General features: G+C 44.1%; 1 protein-coding gene across 3 annotated transcripts in view; it reads right to left on the reverse strand.

Moving 5' to 3' along the window:
• Positions 1-20,639, reverse strand: part of plxdc2b (plexin domain containing 2b) — a 73,146-nt gene that overhangs the window by 12,817 nt on the left and 39,690 nt on the right. For all 3 annotated transcript variants that reach the window (XM_053412494.1, XM_053412495.1, XM_053412496.1), the window contains exons 3-9: positions 18,629-18,775; positions 16,055-16,124; positions 9,446-9,568; positions 6,151-6,269; positions 5,558-5,657; positions 1,345-1,440; positions 1,066-1,147 (exon numbers count right to left, since the gene is read on the reverse strand). In XM_053412494.1, coding sequence (XP_053268469.1) covers positions 1,066-1,147; positions 1,345-1,440; positions 5,558-5,657; positions 6,151-6,269; positions 9,446-9,568; positions 16,055-16,124; positions 18,629-18,775 — 737 coding nt within the window. The remainder of the gene's footprint in view (positions 1-1,065; positions 1,148-1,344; positions 1,441-5,557; positions 5,658-6,150; positions 6,270-9,445; positions 9,569-16,054; positions 16,125-18,628; positions 18,776-20,639) is intronic.

Here is a 20,639-nt window from a genome sequence, read left to right on the forward strand (position 1 = left end):
AAGTCAAACCCGGAACCCTTCAAAAACCAAACTGAAGAAATCTCTACGGACGGAGCAGAGGAGCCGCACACGTCTCCAGTCAACCACGTAACAGGCGGAATAGATGATGAGTCCAAAATATAAAACTGGCAGATTAATATTTGATGCATGAGCGAAATACAAAGAGAAGCGATGGTTGCTGCCTCCGAGTCAGACTGAAAAACAACAACAACGAGAAGAACAAAATATTCCAGGCGATGCAGGCGAGACATTTATCAGGACAGTGAACATCTGCTGGCTCGCGAGGTGAGACTTTCCCAACTCGTGCGGATGATAACACAACTCTGCCAACTCTCCATAAATCATTTTCCTCCCTCCTCCTATTTTTAACTCAGAACTTTCCTCGCCAACAAAACAGAACCGACGGCGGTCTCGCATTTCAGCCGTCAGGAGATTCTGAGGAGGAACGCTAACACTTCTACAGCAGCTCAAATATTTGCTGTTGTTTGAAGTGCAGGGGGACAGGGGGGCGGGGGGATGGGGGGGAGATCAACAGGAGACCAGAGGTCCACAGAACAGGTGTGAATTGAATGAATGTTAGAATAAGCTGCTGCAGAGCGGATAATATTCAATACTTTACATTTACTGAATAGAGTATGAATAGTTATTGTGATGGTAAGAGAGGAAAACAACAATAACTTTGCCTAAATTCATTCAATCACACAAAACAACCAAAACTGATATTGTCCTCCTCCTCATACTATATGCATGAGATGTCTGCAGACTGTCTGAACACCAGCAGGGAGTCCTTTTCTTTTAAAGTATGCAAACACAAGACTAGAGACTTAAATAAACGTTTAATCTTTATGTCAGATTAAATGTAAAATTTAAATTCTTGCTGAAACAATTAGTCAAATGACTGATTAGTTGATCTGCAAAAATTCTCAGACTACATCTGATTTCCTTATTTTCTCTGTTTCAGATGATTGTAAACTGAAGGATATATAAATTAATAATGACTCCAGTTGAGAGAGTGTGTTGGTGTATGAGGAGTTAAGAGAGATTAACAGCATCTGTTTATCGAACCTGTTGAGGCGATGACACCAGCTGCAGTTGAAGTTGATCTGGGAGGAGATGCAGGAGCTGCAGCTGGTGAACTGGAGACAGGCTGGAGAGGAGAGAGAGAGAGAGAGAGAGAGAGAGAGAGAGAGAGAGCAAACCAGGTCAGATCCCCAACAGCCAAACTAACAAACAACTGAGACGCCGTTCGCTGGCAGAGTCTCATTGATCCAGCAACACTTAGTCCACTCTGCCGTGGACGGTGTTATGACTGCACCAAAAGCTGTTCCAATAAATTCTCCTTACTGGGTAACGGCCACATTTCTACGGCGGTAGAATTAGTGATCTTCGTCTTCGTCAGCTCCACGCGGTGGTACTCATAGATCGTCCTCCTCCTCACGTCTGTGTTTTGGGATAGAGAGAGGGAGAAGACAGAGTGAGAGAGAGCGAGCAAACCGTCACAAATCTTCCAGCAAGGAGATAAAAACTGGGACAAGTGGTCCCTGAAGAGAGAGGGAAGTGAGCGGGAGGCAGGACGGGGTCATGAGGGACGCCACCGCAGCACTTTATTTCTCCACCTCGCTTTGTGCCCGGGTGTCGGCCAACAACTTGGCAATGGACAGAAGCAATTTCCCCCGAGGAGGTGATATCAATCACGCGCTGCTGAAAGGCGATACCCTCCCAGTCCTCTATAACAGCGAGTGAGAGGGGCCGATTGATTAGATACATCATTGACTCTTATGGCGTCCGGGCCCTCGTATGGGCCCAGTGTAAAATGGGCTGCTCTCTTTTGCTGGCGATGCATCCTCTGTATCATCGGTGGGAAATGAAAATAAATTAAATATGTCCTTTGTCAGAAGACTGCATGATCAGTGCATACACCCTTCCAGTGCATAGTATTTGAGCAGATTTGATTAGTGCTGCGTGTGGTTGATCCACAGTGTAATTTGATTTTGATGTGACTCTCTAGGCAGAAGCTCCAGGCATGAATCAGTAAATCAGAAGTTGCATAATAAATGAAAATTCCCTTGAAATTCTATATTTACCAATCTTGCCCACGGTTTAATAGTTTAAGGAATAGTTTGGTGTTTTAAGAAATTCTCCAACTTACTCCCCTGACAAGAATATTAACAACACTTTCTCATCTTTCCATTAAATATGAAGGTAAAGATCTTAGCTGAGAATATATACCCAGACTGGCTGTTTAATAAAAACCTCCAACGCATTATATCCTGCATCTTTAATCTGTGAAACTGCTGAGGCATAAAAATGAAGAGTTTGGGTTTCACAGGCAGATTCGCTGGATTTTGGTATCAGTCCTTCTATATTCTGGCCACAGAGGAGAATAATATTATTTTTCAAAATGTCATATCACTCCTGTTACATCACACCGTGCTCTCTTTCTTTTGCCTGATTCCGGCCTGGGAGGTGTTGACCGAGCTGGCTGCAGTGTTGTGCTTCTCAAACGATCGGATGTTGTTCCCCCTGCAAACCTGCCGGGTCTGATTTCACACAGGACCAGTGATCAAAGCGGACGATGGGAGCCACCTCGGTCTAACCTCAGAAACAGACCACCCTTCCTCCCCCCCCTCGTCTCCTCCCCTGGTGACCGACTTCCTCTCGCCTCTAGCGGGGGGGATTATCAGGTGCCTAATGACACGGTGGGTGCCAGAGGAAGGTCAGTTCCTCCGCCTGGGGCTGTTGAGCTGCTGTGTGAGCAAACAGCTCTGGTCGGAAGGTGGGAGGAAGCTGTGAATAAGATCAATTAAAGACCAGTTTGCAACGTAAACAACGGCGAATGAGGATTTCCAGTAGCATGCACCTTCCACCGATACTATCAACCACGAGAGGATCTGCAAGTGTGTGTGTCATCGTTTACGCACAAGAGGGTCAGCCAGATCCTACACCCCTCTCTCCTCAGCAATAAATCAGTGTTGCATAAACGCTTCTATGATTCAATCACAATTTTATTGCTTACTCGTCCATATCTAAGTGCTGCGTGGAAATCGGTGGCAGCGTGTCGGGAAGCCGAGGTGATGGTGGAATAATGGCAGGCTCACACTCACCTCTCATCCGAAAGCACTTTGAAACATTTCAACACTCTTGGCACTTTGAAATCTCCAGTATATTAAATATACAATGTTTCCTCTGATTATCATTAACAGCTCCAGCTTTGGTTTATTCCTGGGAATCCAGAGTATCATTCCAGGTAGCGGCGAGAAGATATGAAAAGGGATGAAGGTGGTTTTTCGGTTTCCATTTAGGAATAACTCCCTGTGACTGATAAAGTATAATAAGCCTCGGGAAAATAAATGAAAGCCCGTCTCTTCACCAGTGATTGTACCTGACCTGTTATAATTACACACCTCGGACATGAATTATTCTTTTACCGAATCGACTGTGGCGCTGCTCTGACTGGAGGACATGTGAAATCTTTTATTTGAGCTTTTAATAAAAAGGGTGAAACGAATGTCCCCCTGGCTGCCACGCTTGTTACACGTAGATGAAACACTTTTCATGGTAGAACCCATATATGGACAACACACCTCCACTTCTTCCTGTAGAAATATCCCAGATATGTGTGACGCCGTCTTGCACTTTTTAAAAACAATCTGGAGCCACAGTCTGCAGGGATCACAGTGTGGAGACGCTGTATCAATCCGGCTGATTAATGCGTCAGTGTGACAGTGTGACCTTTACTGCAGCTTCCCACCAGGAGGGGATGGAGGTGATTTACCCTCCGCTCGGGGAGCTGTCATGTCGCCCGTCAGTCTATGATGACATAGCTTTCCTGTCTCTGACATCAGTGAACTTACCTTTCCAACATATTCTTAAGCTGAGTAACATTCCCCTTAAAGGAAACGCCCCCTCCTGACCATCTCTACTGTCCCTGCATTTCTATAACTTTGACTGCAACCATCTGTTAAACTGACCCCTCTGGTTGTTCCTGTGGAGAATTGAGCAGCGATGTCATCCTTCTCCGTGAAAACTGCTGATTCTTGCTTTTTTCTAAAGGTTATTCCCCATCCATCTATGAATAAAAAGTGCCCTTCTCTATTTTTTGCCTCAATATCATGATGATCATTATGAAAAAACTCTGATCTAACTTGCAGCATCCTTTACTTCCTCCACAGGCTCCTGCTGCACAACCAGCAACACATCTAGACCTTTGGACTGAGGCACATTATGCAGACGTTGCCCTTTTCAGACTTAGACACAAATCTGTTCAATTTGAAAATATCTCCTGCTGGTTGTACGGCGAGAAAGCAAAGCGTGGTTTAGTTTCACATGTTGCAGGAGTTTCTCTTCACCCCTCCTTCACACAGGGACGGTCCGATCACGATTCGGGCAATCACGAGGAGATGCATCAGTTCTGTCGAGCTGTTTGTGTTTCAGTGCACCACAGTAGTGTGCATGTATGTGTGGAAATGTTGGATTCACACATATGTGTTGTATCGACACTTGACAGTGAGTTTGCTTGACGCTTGGTGCCAGGGAGAGCGTCAAAACAACAACAGTCATGTGTTCCAAGCATGGGATCTGTCTCTCATCTGTCTGTTAGGTGTATTTAAGTTTAAGTTTTGTAGAATGAGTTTTATCTTTTTCAGATGTATCATCAGAGCAATTTTGAAAAAAAAAAACATCTCAGTCTCAATCTGGATTTCGTCAGCCCACGACCGAGCAGCTGCTAGTTTCATCGCTTTGTGTCCGAGGCTTCAAACTCTACTTGGTGTATGAAGTCTGCAGAGGGACAGGGCAAACAGGTTCGGTACGAGGATCTCTCAGTGCCAACCACAGCTTTCTAAAAAGAGGTTACCTGTCGGCTATCGCTCCAAATTATTCACAGTAATTTGTTTTCTTTTCTTGAAAAAAATGACTCAAACTAAGCAAGAAATCCTTTTACAAATAGGATAACGATGCCATGAAGGACAAAAAAGGCCTAAGTAATTAAAGATGACAAATAAATGCAATCCAGATTTCAAACTCACGACCAAAACAGCTTTAAATTACTGAATTAATCATATTTGACATCTCGTTATTGTGGAGGGCTTCGAAATCGGAGCCCATGAAAGATGGAGAGTCTAAGTGTGGAAAAAAAAGAAAGGTTTGAAGTGTTTTCTCCTCTGCTCCCATTTGCTGTTACATTAATGGGCCAGAATTTTAGTAAGTCAAAAGTAAATAGGGGAGGCAGATCGGAGGCTGAGCCCACAGCTCTGCCCACTGCCTGCTGTGGGGGGGGGGGGGGGGGGGGGGGGTCAATCGGAAATAAAGCAAAGAAGATGAAGCTGAACTCAGAGCTAGAGACAGTTTAAAGTAAATAAAAACACGATGGAGGCAGTTACCTTAATGACTTGGGAGCCTTTCGATCATTGACTATAAAACTGAATGGATGAGTTCTTAATGCAAAATTGCTAATTTAACGTGACTTAACTCAAAGTAACATAAAGATCCAATTAAGAATTTGTTCTTGTGAAACATTCAGTGGTAGAAGCTAAAGAGCCGTGTGTCTGAGACTCACTGGGGATCTGTTGGATCTTGTGGACGACCACGAAGGCGTCGGACAGGCCCACCTTCACCGGGTGATTGACGGAGCTGATCGTTGCCACCTCGATGGGGATCTGAAATGAGAGAGAGGCAAAATCCATTACCGAGAACACAATGTGTCTAGAACAGGCCGACAAATGGAAAGAGACCAGTCTGACGGCACAGAGGATTCATCACTTTCATCACAAAACCCATTATTTTGTCTGTATAACAACCAGAAAGACAATTAGTGAAAATGTGGCCCCCAATATTTCCCATCGTTGAGACATCGGGCCATCGTCAATGTTAGAAATTACAAAGATACTTTTAAGAGAGAGAAACTGAACTGATTGTTAAAGCTGGGTGAAAGTGAGTCATATTTCATCCTGATGCACGAAGCTGGTTTTAATAATGTCACTTTCAAACTCTGTTGACTGTAATGTAGGCGTTTGATGAATTTAAGTTTGCTGTAAAATACTTTTATTCCTCCAGGATTATATAGTAAATGTAAACATTTGTTGAAATGAAACGAAAGTGGAGAAACATATCGTTTTTCAGTGGAAGTAAACGAATAGAATGAGTCCTGACCTCTTTGTATGCAAACACGATCCTGCCGGTGTTGTGCAGCGTGGCCTGGAAGGTGAAGCTCCCCAGGTGGTAGTTGTCCTGCAGGTGAACGTGATCCCACTGCACCACCAGAGCAGTACCTACGACCAGAAGCACAAAAACAAACAGATCAGAGGAGAACACGGTCTGTATCGAAAGCTATTGTCACACTTCTTATTCCTATAACTCACCAATTAACGAGTAACTTACTGGAAAACAACTGAAACCTCCATAATATTGAATCCAGCTTGACCACATCAAGTCAAATCATCATCACGTGTCGCCTTATTTTTGGGGGACAAACTAAATTAGTACCAGACTCACGCAGCCTCCGTCTCTACCTCCAGACATCAGGCCTCACATGACTCTTAACATTACCCTGATTAACTGTGGAGACCCTATCGACGTGGAGCCCCCCCCCCCCCCCCCCCCCCTCAGAGTCAGACGTTTTGGCTGCGCTCCAGGACAATAAAGGTTTGTTAACACAACTGATCAATTTTTCCGTCACACAGCCAGAGCTCTTCCATCCAAAGTAAAGACGGGACTAATTTGGAGAGAGCAGGCGTTCGCTTGCACAGGAAAACCATAATAAATCACATGTGGTGCGTGAAAAGGGGCTCTGGCTCTGGATGTGCATGTTTCATGTGTTAAAGGAGGAGGTTAAATCGAGTTAGGGTCTGATCCAGCACTGATATGAAATACCTAATATGAGTGCAACTTGGACAGGACGCTCCATTTTGCATGTTATGATGGGCAATGGAGGAAAAAGACTGAAGACAGTGAGAACCACTGAGAGAACAGAGCGTTAAACTGCTGCTCACTCATGGTAAAGTGTGTTCACCCAGTCAGCAGATGGTGAGACTGGTAGAAGTCTGTTAAAAATGCATTGAGTTCAGGAGGGGAGGCCGCAGAGCTATCTGGGGCTTCCACACTAAAAATACAGTGTGTGAGGAGGCGTGGGGGTGGGAGAGCACACACTGGCCTTGTTTCTAATTCCACTGAGCTAAAAACAAACAAAACAAACCTGCTCTATTACACCAGCTCTACCATTTATTTCGTCCCATCATAAATAAAGTTTACATTGAGGTTTGAAGTGTAAATGGAGTCCGACAGAGAAATCAAAGAAGCTAAATGGTTCCTGCTGTGACGTGTCAAAGTGTCTCCAGTGAAACATGTTTAATGGAAGCTTTCACCATATTAAATCAGACTGTAATAAGTAACATTTTACTTTTCTTTATGTTATAAAACCCATCCCATCTACAACTGGAGCAGCTGAGAGTGTTTTTAAATCCAAGCGTGTGGAATTCATCAGTGGATAGTGTCTCTATGAAAAGAAGTTACAGTTGTGTTGAAATCTCAAAACGGTATTTTTACCACAGCACCGTCACGAGATCCCACCGGTGTCACCAGTCAGGTTCACAGTCTGTCGGGTGTCGGAACACTTCACTAACTTATCAAACGTCAGGATGGTATCACACGTTCTTTATTTTGCAGATTCTAATTATCAAAAGACGACGACGTTCAGTTTTAGTGGAAATGAAGTGTCAGACAACAAAGCTTCACACTGTCACACGTCTCCCACCTCCCTGTTTGTGTCAAGTGAGCAAACAAGACGTCTGGGTTCTGAAAGCCTAATCAAACTGATGAAGAGCGGTACTGACTCTCTCATAACAGAACCAACCATCCAGCTCTTGCACTGTATTGGAAGGACGCTGACTGATGGACAGGGCGATGAGGAGCGGGGCCTCGGCCCACAATCGATCGGCTGCCAGTTCTGTTGACCTCTGATGAGCTCGACTGCAGAAGGTCACGCAGTCGGTCCGTCAGTCTGCGGCCGAGCGATTAGGAGGCGACGACTGACTTGATGGATAACAACCATCACTATGAGGGAAAGTACGCAGGGTGTGTATGTGTGTGGGGGGGGGGGTAACTACGGTTCAGAGTGAAGTTACAGAGTCTCAGAGGGAGGCGTATAAATCAAGATATGACAAATATCTCCTCTTTTGCAAATGAACATCTGAAGACATCTCATGAGTCAGAACAATAAATATATTAAGTTTTTGCTATTAACTATTCAAATAATTCAACTGTCTTCATTACACTATCATCAATTTATGTGAACTTGAGTTCCTCAATTTTGATTTTGATCTCATTTTGCAATATTGTTTCTCGTTTTTATCTGATTAAGTTTCTGAAAACAATTATTTAAGAAATTCTTAGTGGGTTAAAGGGTTTTACATTTTTTTTAACTTATAATATAGTTTTTTTGTGAGATTCTGCATCAGTTAGTCACCCAAGAGTTTTGAGCAGAGGCGTGGATTCAAATTGTCATAATGCAATTTATTATTGTTGTCAGAGTATATTGTAAGACTTTAAATGTATTTTTAATGAAACTAGTTTAATTTATTGCAGTGACATCACGTTTTCTTCTCCTCAGAAAGTCTGTGTGCATCTTGCTTGAGAAGCGAAAGCAGGATCTGTCGAGAGCGAACACCTGCCCCCCCGACAGCCACCTCAGGGTGCTGATTACTTCGCTTCAGTTTCTGAAACACAGCAGATAGCACCAGCAGCGCTGCACTTTGGAGTTCTACAGCCTCGAGCCATGCGGGTGTGGAGACAAGCTAATCAGGTTCATGGTTTGTTGATCCAAAAAGTGTGTGTTGACAATCTCAGCAGATTTGAGGAAAGTGATGCAAAATACAACAAAGAGTCAAACACACAGACAGAGAGTGGACAGCGTGATTCACGTCAGCCTATTAGGGACAAACTAAAAAATCTATTTTGTGGACATAGACTGTTTATCAATTGATTAAGACACCGGGTGCAGCCAATGCGGAAGTGCCTGAAACCTGTATTCTCTCGATTGACCAGCAGGGGGCGACTCCTTAAGAGCTTAATCACCAGATCAAATCTTCTTCAATACAGACTGATGTTCACTTAGTAAATTCTGGTCCCGTTGAGCGAAATAGACGACAAGGCACATTTGGGCGTGGATAGCATGTGATTGACAGTTTGTACCATCCAATGCGTGCAGTGTCCTTGAGCTCGCAGTCAGGCTCCACCCCCTGCTCCTCCAAATATGGCTACATCTGGTTTCAAAAATCCAAGATGCCAAACTCGAGGCTTCAAAGCAGCAGCTCACAAACCAACAGGTGACATCATGGTGCGTTGCCAACCTGCAGTTATCTTATCTATCTATTATTAGTTTATTATTATTATAATTCTATCTTGTGGATGATGTATCATATGATGTAAAAGAATGAAAAAGCGCTGTTACCGTTGTCAAAGTAGATGACGGTGGAGTTCCTGGAGACGCTCGGGTCGAAGTTGGCCATGAGGGGAGCGATGTACTGAGTGGCCGTCAGCATACGATGGACCACGTCACCCGTGTAGATGAAACCTGCAGGGGGGGGGGGAACACAACATGTAACTTTCTTTACTCTTCAGAGTTTCAGGTAGATGCTCCTAAACTCTTGAAACACCGATATATAATGTGCTATGCATCACTTTTAGTGCTGTACATGCCTTGATGGAGGGTTTTCAGATGGATTCACCCTTTTGGGCAACTCATAAAAACAAACATCCATCTTCCCCTCCTCTATTACCGCCTCTCCTCCGACAATAAACCTGTTATCTGATACACTTTCCTTCAGGAGGACAACAAGCCCTCCGGTCCGGCAAAAGTTAAAAACTCATTAACCCACAACAATCGCTTCTCTCTCCGTGTCGGGCCTCGTGCTGCAGGCGGCCTCAGACACAGCAGCACAGATTAATCTGCACTACTATCGTCCATCAGACACAGAAGGGACAAATCTGAGGGGCTTTGTAAAGCAAGCGACCAGTTAAATATCCTCATGGGGTTAGAACAGCGACCTGCTCCTGCTCTGCGTCTACCTGTGTCCTCCTTTACCCCTCTTGTGTGTTTCTACTCATCATCATCCATCACAGGTGTAAATAGGAGTGAATAATCCTCACGACAAGGAAAAACAGATCATGTTAACTCTTACAATTTATGCGTCTCTCGAGCGAGCCACTAATAAATGTCTACGCTGAGATGGAAGTGCTCCGTCAACACAAACTAGAGTTGGATCATTTAGCCGCCTGTAGCCGTGGTTATTGATGGACTCGAGGGAAACTGGTGGTGAACGCTCGACGTTCAACACGAGGGAACCGTCTCTGCATCGAGAACCGGGCTCCGATGATAACAGGATCCAGCAGCGTCTTAATTTCCCCGCTGACAACAAAGTTCAGCAGAGTCAGCTGCTGTTTGAAGATTAATTCAAGGTATTCAGAGTTTCTTTTTATTCCCTCACTCCTGAGCACGAGGCTTCATCCTGTTTTATTCTTAAACTCATTTAAGTGAATATCGTCTCTTTGATGATATTTACCTTTTGAAAAACATTTATTCTTCTTCTTGCAACAAACAAGTATTATTGAAAGTTGTGAGAATGTAGGATTTTTATGATGAGAGACAAGATGGTTTAAAAAATTTAAAACTGATTAAAATCGTGTAGCCGATCCACAAATACACGATGCAGCTACAAACTGTCATTTTTTAAATGTGAGAGTAGGAATCCTTTTAGCATACATGCATAATATTTAATCATGGATAGATTGATAAAGGTATTAAGGTGTAAATGATCTATGGATGATAAAACACGTACATTTGTATTTATATTTGCATATCCGGGTCTAAATGCTAATTAAACTAACTGGCGGCTGCTTCATATTTACTTCATATTCATCCTCTCATCCGTGTAGGTGCAATAGAAATCAGAGAAACATATTTCTTGTGTGTTAAAAGATCAGTTCAAGACAAACATAATATATGAAGCTTTCTGAGGCATAAAGGAATGAAAAATAAAACTCTGCTGAGAAAGAAAAGAGGATTTTTTCAGAAACATTGAGGCCAGACCCATAAATCCCCATTTCATGTCACCATTCACCGAGTCTCCTCATACAGTGGGCCGGCTATAAAAACACATCTATCACTTCTGAAACTAGGAGCAGGGCAACGCATGAGGGGAATCAATCTTCCCTCAAAGACCTCCCTTCTCAGAATTACCTCTATATGGAGCTCACACACTCTCACACACACACACATACACACAGAGGGAGCGGGTGAAAAGGTGGTTCTATTCAGCTGTGTGCAGACCTCAGAGTAGAGAGCTCTACCTGGATGAGGAGGGAATGAGGAAGAGGACAAAGAGCCAGAGGGCTGAATGAGTGGGGTTACCATGGTTACGCCCAGTTATCCCTTCCAAAGATCGTAAAAACGCTGCTGGAAAAAAAATTATACTTAAATTCCTTTTTCCAGGGCTGAATGCTTTTTGGTTGAAAGAGGCTCAAGCTCCAATTATGGAAAAAGTGCACGGGCCTCATATGTTGGGCATCAGTGTAGGAAAGATCTAGTAAGTTACTGTTAATTAAAACGTTCTGGTTGTGTGAACATGACTCTCTCTCTACTTTTACTTTAGTTATCGGTGAACTGGTTCAGTGTTTCTGTGAGGAAAATATATATTTTTTGAAATAACATAATTTGTAAGTACAAGGTGACATCTGCATATTGCTAAGATGACAACTTCCACCATTCGCTCTGTGATTATGTTTTTAATCACACAGAAATGTCCTCCATCAGGGGAACACTCAGGATTTAATGGGCAGTTCAGGAGCCACTTCACATCAGATAGAAGCTGATTCCCTGTGTTGCATTATGGTGCATGAATGTAAAGAAGATTGAACCCACAAAGAGGCAGGATTGATGAGTCTACACACACTGAATTCAGGACACACACACACACACTGGTGGTGACTTCACGGTCTGATGATGCCGCGACATCACTTTCAAATCCTTTATCCGATTGTGCGGCGACACAAACGACTTCCCCCCCAATCAGCCTCATCTCATATTTATCCAGCGTTCGCTCCGGCACAGTTTTATCTCTCAATTGCTTTCTCTTTGTTTCGCCCACGTCAGTTGTTTCCTTTCACTTTCACCGTCTTTATCTCCTGTCCCATCGACACACACACACGCACACAAACACACACACACAATTGTCTGGACACGCTCACAATGCCCCTGCTCTCCATCGGCAATCTCCTGCAAACACAACGCGACTTATCCAACGGTCTAAAGTAAAAGTAAAGTAAAGTAAAGTAAAAGTAAAAATTACGCAGCCGCTCAATACACTAAAGAGGTGAGAGCCCCGGGGCTGCTCGGTGGAGAGGCTGTTCATTCATTATTGTGCTCAACACAGAGGTGATTCATTCAAATACAGTGGAGGGACAGTGGACGGAAGAAGAGCGGGAGAACACTGGGGGGGGAAACAGATGTTCAAGGAGAGAGGACAAAGACAAAAGAGACGACATAATGGAGACGAGTTTGAGGTAGAGAAAGAGAAAGAGTCCTCATGATGGTGGGATGAGTCGGACCATTCTTTCTCTCACGGGCCGTGTTTACATGTGCTGAGGTCCAAAGTGCAGGGCCCGGCTCGTCCAAGAAAAACACGAGAGGGAATTAACAGTCCCACTCGACCTAAGCTCCGGTTTATTGGACGTTGTGTTTGGATTCCGCTCTTTGTTCCTTCGTGCTGAGTTGTGTTTGATTTACAGGATATTTTCTGTTTATCGCAGATGTTCTGAGGTTCGGGAGGAGCCCGGCTGGATTTACACAAACACACACAGCCATGTTTTATTTGGTCTTTTAACATAGACCGTGTGTAAAGATGGACGACATGATGGCGCCCCGTAATGAAGCCAGAGTGTCTGCATAAGGAGCCAGGAACCACACCTCCTCCAGGTTAGTGGATGGGACCAAACGAATAAGTCAAAGTACATGTACAATAAAACTTTCTTAAAGATGGTGTCTGTCATTTAAGATACACTGATGAGTGTCTATTCAATAACTCAAAGATCTAATCAACTCATCCTATGGAAATGGCTCTCACCTCATGTCTATGAGTCACAACTCTGTCTCCTACAAATTATGCTCACAAACTACAAACACATTCTGGGGGGAAATCGAATTGCTTGGATTATGTTCATGGACGACCAAATCGTGTGCAGTTTTTCATAACACACACAACTTGTCGAGAGCTGGTGGTCGGGTGATGGGCGGCTCTTTGACCCTGGAGAGACTCTGCAGTTTGATCCCCACAAACACGTCTGAGTCTGTGTGTGGTTTGGGTTATGCAACAGAAACATTGGTTAAGGAGAGATTGAGGTTTTAGCTACATTATAAAGAAGTGAACAAATGACCTTTAACCGTGAAGATCTTTCCTCAAATCGAATCAAGGGCAGCGAGAGGCTAACACATTCCTAAGAAAGTATATTATGCTTCAGCTGGATATTATAGGAAAGAATGTTTAGTATTTTTCATATAGATGTTCTGAAACTGGTCCAATATCCTCAGAGAAGTTTCAGGTGTTGTTGTATTTTAAACTCAGTAAGAAACTTCTAATTTCTTAGCTGCCTGTCACAGGTCGCACATTTCTCTGAGCTACGAGCACTTTAACCAAAGAGTGATGTTCTTTTCTCTGGTGGTTTCAATAAAATAGTGGAAAAGTGGAAAAACTGTTATATTTCACCATAAAGAGCCACAATAAACAGAGATAAAGACAGTTTTCAAATGGGAATGAGGAGTCTGACCCCATTTCCTTTCTTCTGCTCGTCTACATTTCTGCTTCATCTCTGTGTTCGGTATCTTACTTCTTCTGCCCAAACATTTCCTGAGAAACCATTTTGAACATGATCTGATAAACATGGACAGTTTGTTGATGCTGGGGCTGTTAAGTGTGACAGCCGGCTGTGTAAACTGAATACCACAGCTGGACGGCCGGCTGCACAGCTGGCGGGGGTCCGATCATATTTCATCACGAGCCGAGACCTTCACACATTGTTCGGCGTGAACCAGACTCACCGGGCGACCCGCGGTGCATTTACAGTCACTGACAACTCAGGAAATCTCAGTTACTGCTGTAATGGGCCGTCCACACTTTTACAGAACATTCCCTTTGTTCTCCCATTTACTCTCAGCACATTCCTGGAGAAGTTTTAATGTTTTCTGTCTCTTTATTTTTCGTCGGAGCTTCTAAGCAGCTGACGCCTATTGAACCGACTTTGTAAAGTGATGTGTTTGTAGTGTTCAGGCCCTGATGTCTGCCACACGGCCGTTTTTAACACTACAACAGGAGCAGGGCTGCATTTAATGATTATTTTCAACATGGATCGACTTACTTACTTGGAGAAGTAACTGTCTAAATGCTAATTCCTTCATCTTATCAACACATTTTGCCTAAATTGAGTCTTTTAATGTCTGTTATCGTATAAAAGGAGAAAGACAGTTTCTACCTGCTTCTAATACACGTCAGTTGGTTCAAGAATTCACAGAAATCTGAAAAATTGACCAGTGACGGTGTAGACGAGCAGATTTACAGTTTGTACAAACCATGAGACTTCAACTTCTTATGTTTGACATGGCTGCGTTCCAACCCCATCGTTAATGAGTTTGAGTCTCGGCTGCTTCACTGCTCCGAAACGAACTGTGGCTCCGGATAAAAATAAATAAATAAATGTAATTATAACTCGCACACTCCGTTAAGAAATTATCTCCTCCTGCAGAGTTTCAGTGTAGGTAGTAAAAAGAGAAATATCTGCTGAAGTGAAAACAGTGACTCGCTGACAGCAATTTAAGTGGAGAGGAAAGATGGCACAGTGGAGGGGGGGGGAGAAGGAGGAGGAGCTGCTTGTGATAGTCCCTGAAATGGAGGGGTGGGAGGGACGGCGTCTCGGAGGCAAAGCCCCAGAGGCCTGCAAGACGCAGATATCTGTCTCCTCCTCCTCCTCTTCCTCCTCTTCCTCGGCCCGGCCTTGCCCCTCCATCTCTGTCTGGAGGAATGCAAATTCACACTATCTCCCCCCGTCCTCTTCCTCCATATCGACTCTGAAGCCGACTCATCTTCGCCCGGTAATGGAGGATGAAGACGGAAAATGAGACGGTGATCATAATGACGATAAGAGACTCCTTATTATTCCAGTGGCAGTTTAAACACATCTCTGAAGTAGCTGGGAAAGAGCAGAGCTTGAGTCTCTGATGTGATAATGGCCGGTTGGTGGTGTTGTGGTCTCGCTGTCAAGACTCAAGTGGAAAATTGCTTTGCACACTCTGGCCGACACGTCTGCTGAGTCACATGTCTAACCCGCACACACACACACACAAACACACACACACACACATCCTCCGATACCCCCGCCCTCTTATCCGTGTCTATCAGGGAGTGTGCGAGACCACTTGGCAGAGGGACGGTGGTTTCCAGTCCAAACCCTCGTCGGACTGGTTTCTAACCTCCAGCTAATTCTTGTGTGAAGCTGCTGAGTTCTCTGGGAGTGGTTTGTTTTTTCTAAACTTCCCAGCGTCTAGCAGACTGTGCCGTGGAGGTGAGAGCTGTAAATGATCTGGTATCGGGCTGAAGGTTCTGCTGGCAGCGAGGTGCCGGTGGTTTTGTTTCTGTGGTTTGTGCCAGACGAGGCTTTTTCAACCCAGAGTCTCGTGATTCAGTTTCCCAGGAACAACATCTGAAGAAATTAATCATTGCTTGGTCCTGTTTGGTATTCAGTGGCGAGATCTCTTTGTACAGCGGCCACGCAACACACTCACAGGTACACACACAAATATGTGCACCACACACACTTTCTTCTCCATTTCATATATGCCCCTGCACTCCAGACTCATTTTATAACTCCCCTCCCCCCCCCCCCCCCCCCCCCTGAAACCCTGCAGCAATAAAACCCGTCTGTGTCTAATATGCCAAGCACATACTGTATATCCAATAATAACACTAATAACTACTATTGAGACGGCGGAGTCCAAAGAACAGTGTTCACTTACCACCAGTGGCCACGGTGATTTCACGCAGGAAATGTCCATAAAAAGGGAAATCGAAGGACAGATTGACTCTCTGTGAGGGGAGAAGAGACAGATGTCCCCGGTCAGAAGGACGGAGCAGAGAGGAGGACAAGAGGAGAGACACTTCTCCTCCTCACAACAAAACTAAACAAAACACTCAAGAGGATTTAGATAAGATGGAAAACGTTTTAAACTTTCTCCCTTTAGCTTTTATTCTTATCGTCCACAGGAGATTTACTTTGCAAGCATTTAAGATGCAGAGCACTGGAACATGCTGTTGAGAATAATCAGCAATTATATCTTATATTCCAAGGACATCTTGTAAAAAAATATATATTCAAATGCATATATTCAACTAAACATATTCAGTTTTCAGTGTAAAGTTTCTGTTGCAACTGAAATGTAAAAACTATGTAAATGATCTTATCTTGATTCATGTTGAGTCAAGTTTCTTTACCTAAATACATATTTGCATATAAACGGTACATTTCTATTTAATGGGAGTAAGTTTCTGCTCAGGTGAGGTAACAATTGATGAAACTTTAAGAATTCAAACAGAAACTACAACTCTTTGAAGATGAAATACTAAGTTGAAGTTATGTGATATGTCTTAATAGTTGTTTTCATTTATTGATGATGGTGCTACAACTAAAGGATAAATGAGACGTCGAGACACATTTATATATTTTCGGACATGACGAGTCAAAATTTAAGAGAGATATTGCGACACATTTATACCTCGTCATGCTTCTTGTTAAGTGACACACAAGATTATTCTTTTTTAACTTTTCTAATTTTCGCAAATCTGTGGAACATGTCTGCCTGCACAGAATTTAGCATAGAAGCACCAGTAAGTACGTGACCTGCAGGATGATCAAGGTTTTAGTCCCGTTCAGTGAAAATGAGGATTATTTAGTATCATTCAAAACTTTTCATATATGATCTTCTTGACTAATATGATTATGAGATTTAACACATGATGAAATGGATTGTTAGACACCACGTTATTATAAAACATGACTCTGACAACAATCTGTTCATGCACATTCCCACAATCGATGACTTATGTCTTCATTCATTTTATCCCTGGACTGAATCGTCTCCGCTGCCAGAAGACGGCACGGAGACAGACAGTCCACAGTAAACTGGGAGCCATTATAATTCATCCTGGATTACGCCGAGGGGAGTAATCCTGTGGCAAACCGCAGTGAATCTCCCCGACTGTCGAGCCAATCCGGAGCTCTCACTTTGGCAGAGGCCTGTGATGAGGCTGACCTCTGAAGCTGTGTTTTGTTTTACAACCCCGCTGGCCAATTTCCCTCGGTGCCGGGGGCCAGAGCTCGGGCAGAGCCAGGGAGGAGTCCAGAGACTTCCTCCAGGAGGGTGTAAGCACTTTCTCAGGACTCTAACCGCCGCAATAATAAACTATTTGTTTAAAGCGCTGGTCTGCTGACACGGTGGGTGAATCTCAGCACAGATTGGTTTTCAACTTCTTCTTCTTCTTGCACTATTTTCCATAAACCTCCCACTGACTCTGACTTTGGCTGGTCATTGAATTGAGAAATTCACTTATTGATTAAGCCGTGAGTCAGAGAAACCTCCCACATTCCTCCTGAGCTATTTGGAAGAGATGCTTCTCCTCTTGGCCGGGACGCTCTGTGGTTAAAAAGAAAAGCTTGGCTGGAGTCGCTGGGTTGATCCATCATGACACGACTGGAGGTGGAGGAGCAGAATGCACAATGTGGGACTCCATTCCATTTCCTCGCCAGCTATTGTTCCTCCAGAGCCTGTAAGTGCCCTGCTGCCTGTCTCCTCCATCAGCCCAGTGCTGCTGCCTCATGTGTCTTCATCAGTATTCACCTCACATGGCTCACCTGCTTGTGCTGAGGACAGATTTTAAACTTCACTGCAGCACAGAGGCTTTTAAACTGTTGTTCTTCTTCTTATTGTTATTGGTTTTATCTGTCTTTTTAATCTCGGAGCCCACGTCACTAACTGATCCGAGCGGCTCGTGAGTTCCAGTCGCTTATCACCGATCTGATTGGCGTCATGATGCACGTGCGAGTTTGTGCATGTGTCTGTGTGGGAACAGCAGGATGTGTTTTGTGTGGGAACAAATAAATGAAACGAATAAAAGCCGGACTGTAGATTTCTGTTCAGGGTGCATTTGAAGGACATTGATAACATCCACACAGAGGTGGACAATAACTTTAACTTCCAATCGCAAATCGTTTTCCAATGTTTCTCTTTTGTGAATTCTTATTGGGCCTTGGAGTAAGACAATAAAAGGCTGAAGACAGAAAGTTGAATTTGAGTTTTAAATGTGCTTGGGGAACAATAACAGGCAATAATCACTGCCATACAAGGTAAATAGCATAATAAAGTAATTTGATATGCAAAGTTGGACATTTTTAAAAACATCTCTTTGAATATGTTGAATTTTTCAGTGCCTGAGACAGACGGTATTGTTCTTAAGAGACAATGTTCGCAAAGTTCACAATACAAATACTCAACTCTTAGTTCAGCACTGAGTAACTCTCCTGTTTGTCCACTTACCGCCGCCTGTCTGTGCGTGTTGGACAGGATGCCGTGGATCTTCACTTTCTCCTTGTCCATGTGGTCCACGTCCACCCACAGGTCTTTGCTCATCGCCTCGGACGGCCCCCACGTTTTGGATGTGTAGTAGTTGTGATCTGTGTCCTCCTGTGAGAGAAGACAAGCAGAATGCAGAGGGACGTGATGAAGGACAGGTTGGAGGACACTGCTTCACCGTTCTGAACACAGTGTATGGACCATAAACAAATATTCACGAGGGGACATCCTGCAGCTTATCGTTCCACTAAGCTGCTCTGAGCCAAAATCAAACTCAAAGCTAATCATTATTTAAATGTAAAGAAAATCAGTAACCCAGTGTTTCTCGAGCAGATTAATAAGATGAAACAACAATACGTTTCATTTGCAGTTGTTTCTTTATCCTTTTAATCAGCTCTATGGTTTTGATTAGGAAGAGGACAGGAAGAGGTTTTAAAGTCTCCTAATCAAATTTTGAAAAAAAACAAGAAGCCAATCAACTTCCTCCTCTGTAAAAACGCAGACAGCCGAGTCAGCAGCGGATTTTATAACAGAAACATTGGTGGACTTTATGAGCCACGTGGGAGACGCCTGTCTGCTTTTTATGTTTCCTGCACAGAATGAGAGGAAGAAGGAGCGCTTGTGTCCTCGGCCTCTTATTGCTCGTCTCCCTCCGGGTCTAATGAGACACCTTACAGCTCGGGCTTTTATCTGAAACATTGTTAAAGTTAATGTTTGGCCGGGTGGGCAGCGTGCAGGCCGTGCAGCCGGGGAGACAAACACTGCGTCTGACTGTCTCGCTAATAGGAAACTCACGCAGCTCCGCGGACACTTTGATATCCTGCGTTATTCCGAGCGACAGCACTTTGCATGTCAGAAGGCCACGAGACGAGCGTTGATTAAAGCACAATCCTCCTCCACTCGGTTTGTTTTGCTCCAGAGATTCATATTCCCCTCTGAGAGGCAAACATCTAATACCCCCGCTCGCTATTCAGCCTGGGATATAAAACGCAGGGATCGAGTTCCAGGCTTAGCCGAGCCTCCCAGGGACGGGTAGGCGTCCAAATCCCAAATGGAGTTCAGCCATGTTGGTGGTGCTACACTGATTCATTTGTAGATTTAAACAAACACTGCCAGGAGCCTTTCATCGCAGATTTAAGTGTAGACAAATCGTGTCAGGGCAAACCTGACTCAGCACATTACTTTCAGCAAAGAAAACAAGGGAGCTTGTAAAAAAAATAAAACGACCGAAACGCGAGGCTGCCTACTAATCAGCTCAAGCTGCTTTTGGTCGTGTGGAGAAGGATGGAGGGAGAAGCAGGCTCCTCCGGGGTGAGAGGGGCCAGCTGGCTCTCCCTTCACCTCCAGGGGACGGAGGGAAGACGGGCAGGGCGCCATCGTCCAGCTGGGTGGAGGTGGACGTGAAGCTGAGAGGTCTTTTGAAGAGTGGAGCAGATTGAGGACAGGGAGCACGACCACAGACACACACACACACACACACACACACACACACACACAGATACACACACACACAGATACACACTGAGAGGTTTGGTGGACAGTCGAAAAAGGTTTCTTTGGATCAGGAGGACACAGACTACAAATCAATATAATACATTTTTAATTCAGATTCAAAAATCGGACTTACACACAAATCCCATTAGGTTTTTACTCCTTTAAGTTAGAGGCCACTTTGATACCGACATTCAAACTGGTGCACTGAGCTCTCCTGGATTGAACCCCTGACTCTCAGCTCAGTGTTCAGTGAATCATATTGTAGGTTTGGCACCGGGCCCATGTCAAACTGCATGTACAGCTCTCTGGCAGTGATACTCATCTCTGTTCTGCCCGAGCATCTGTACATCTGCAGCTCGATGTGTTTGTGTGAACATCAGCTGTGCCTGACATGAAGCTACATGTCGCTGGGACCAAAGGTACAGGGCGGCTTTAGGTAAAAGGTTGTAAACACGGCGTGAACTCGTGCTCCAAGGTGAAA

The sequence above is a fragment of the Pleuronectes platessa genome, chromosome 20, assembly GCF_947347685.1.
Source record: "Pleuronectes platessa chromosome 20, fPlePla1.1, whole genome shotgun sequence".
NCBI classification, from domain to species: domain Eukaryota; kingdom Metazoa; phylum Chordata; class Actinopteri; order Pleuronectiformes; family Pleuronectidae; genus Pleuronectes; species Pleuronectes platessa.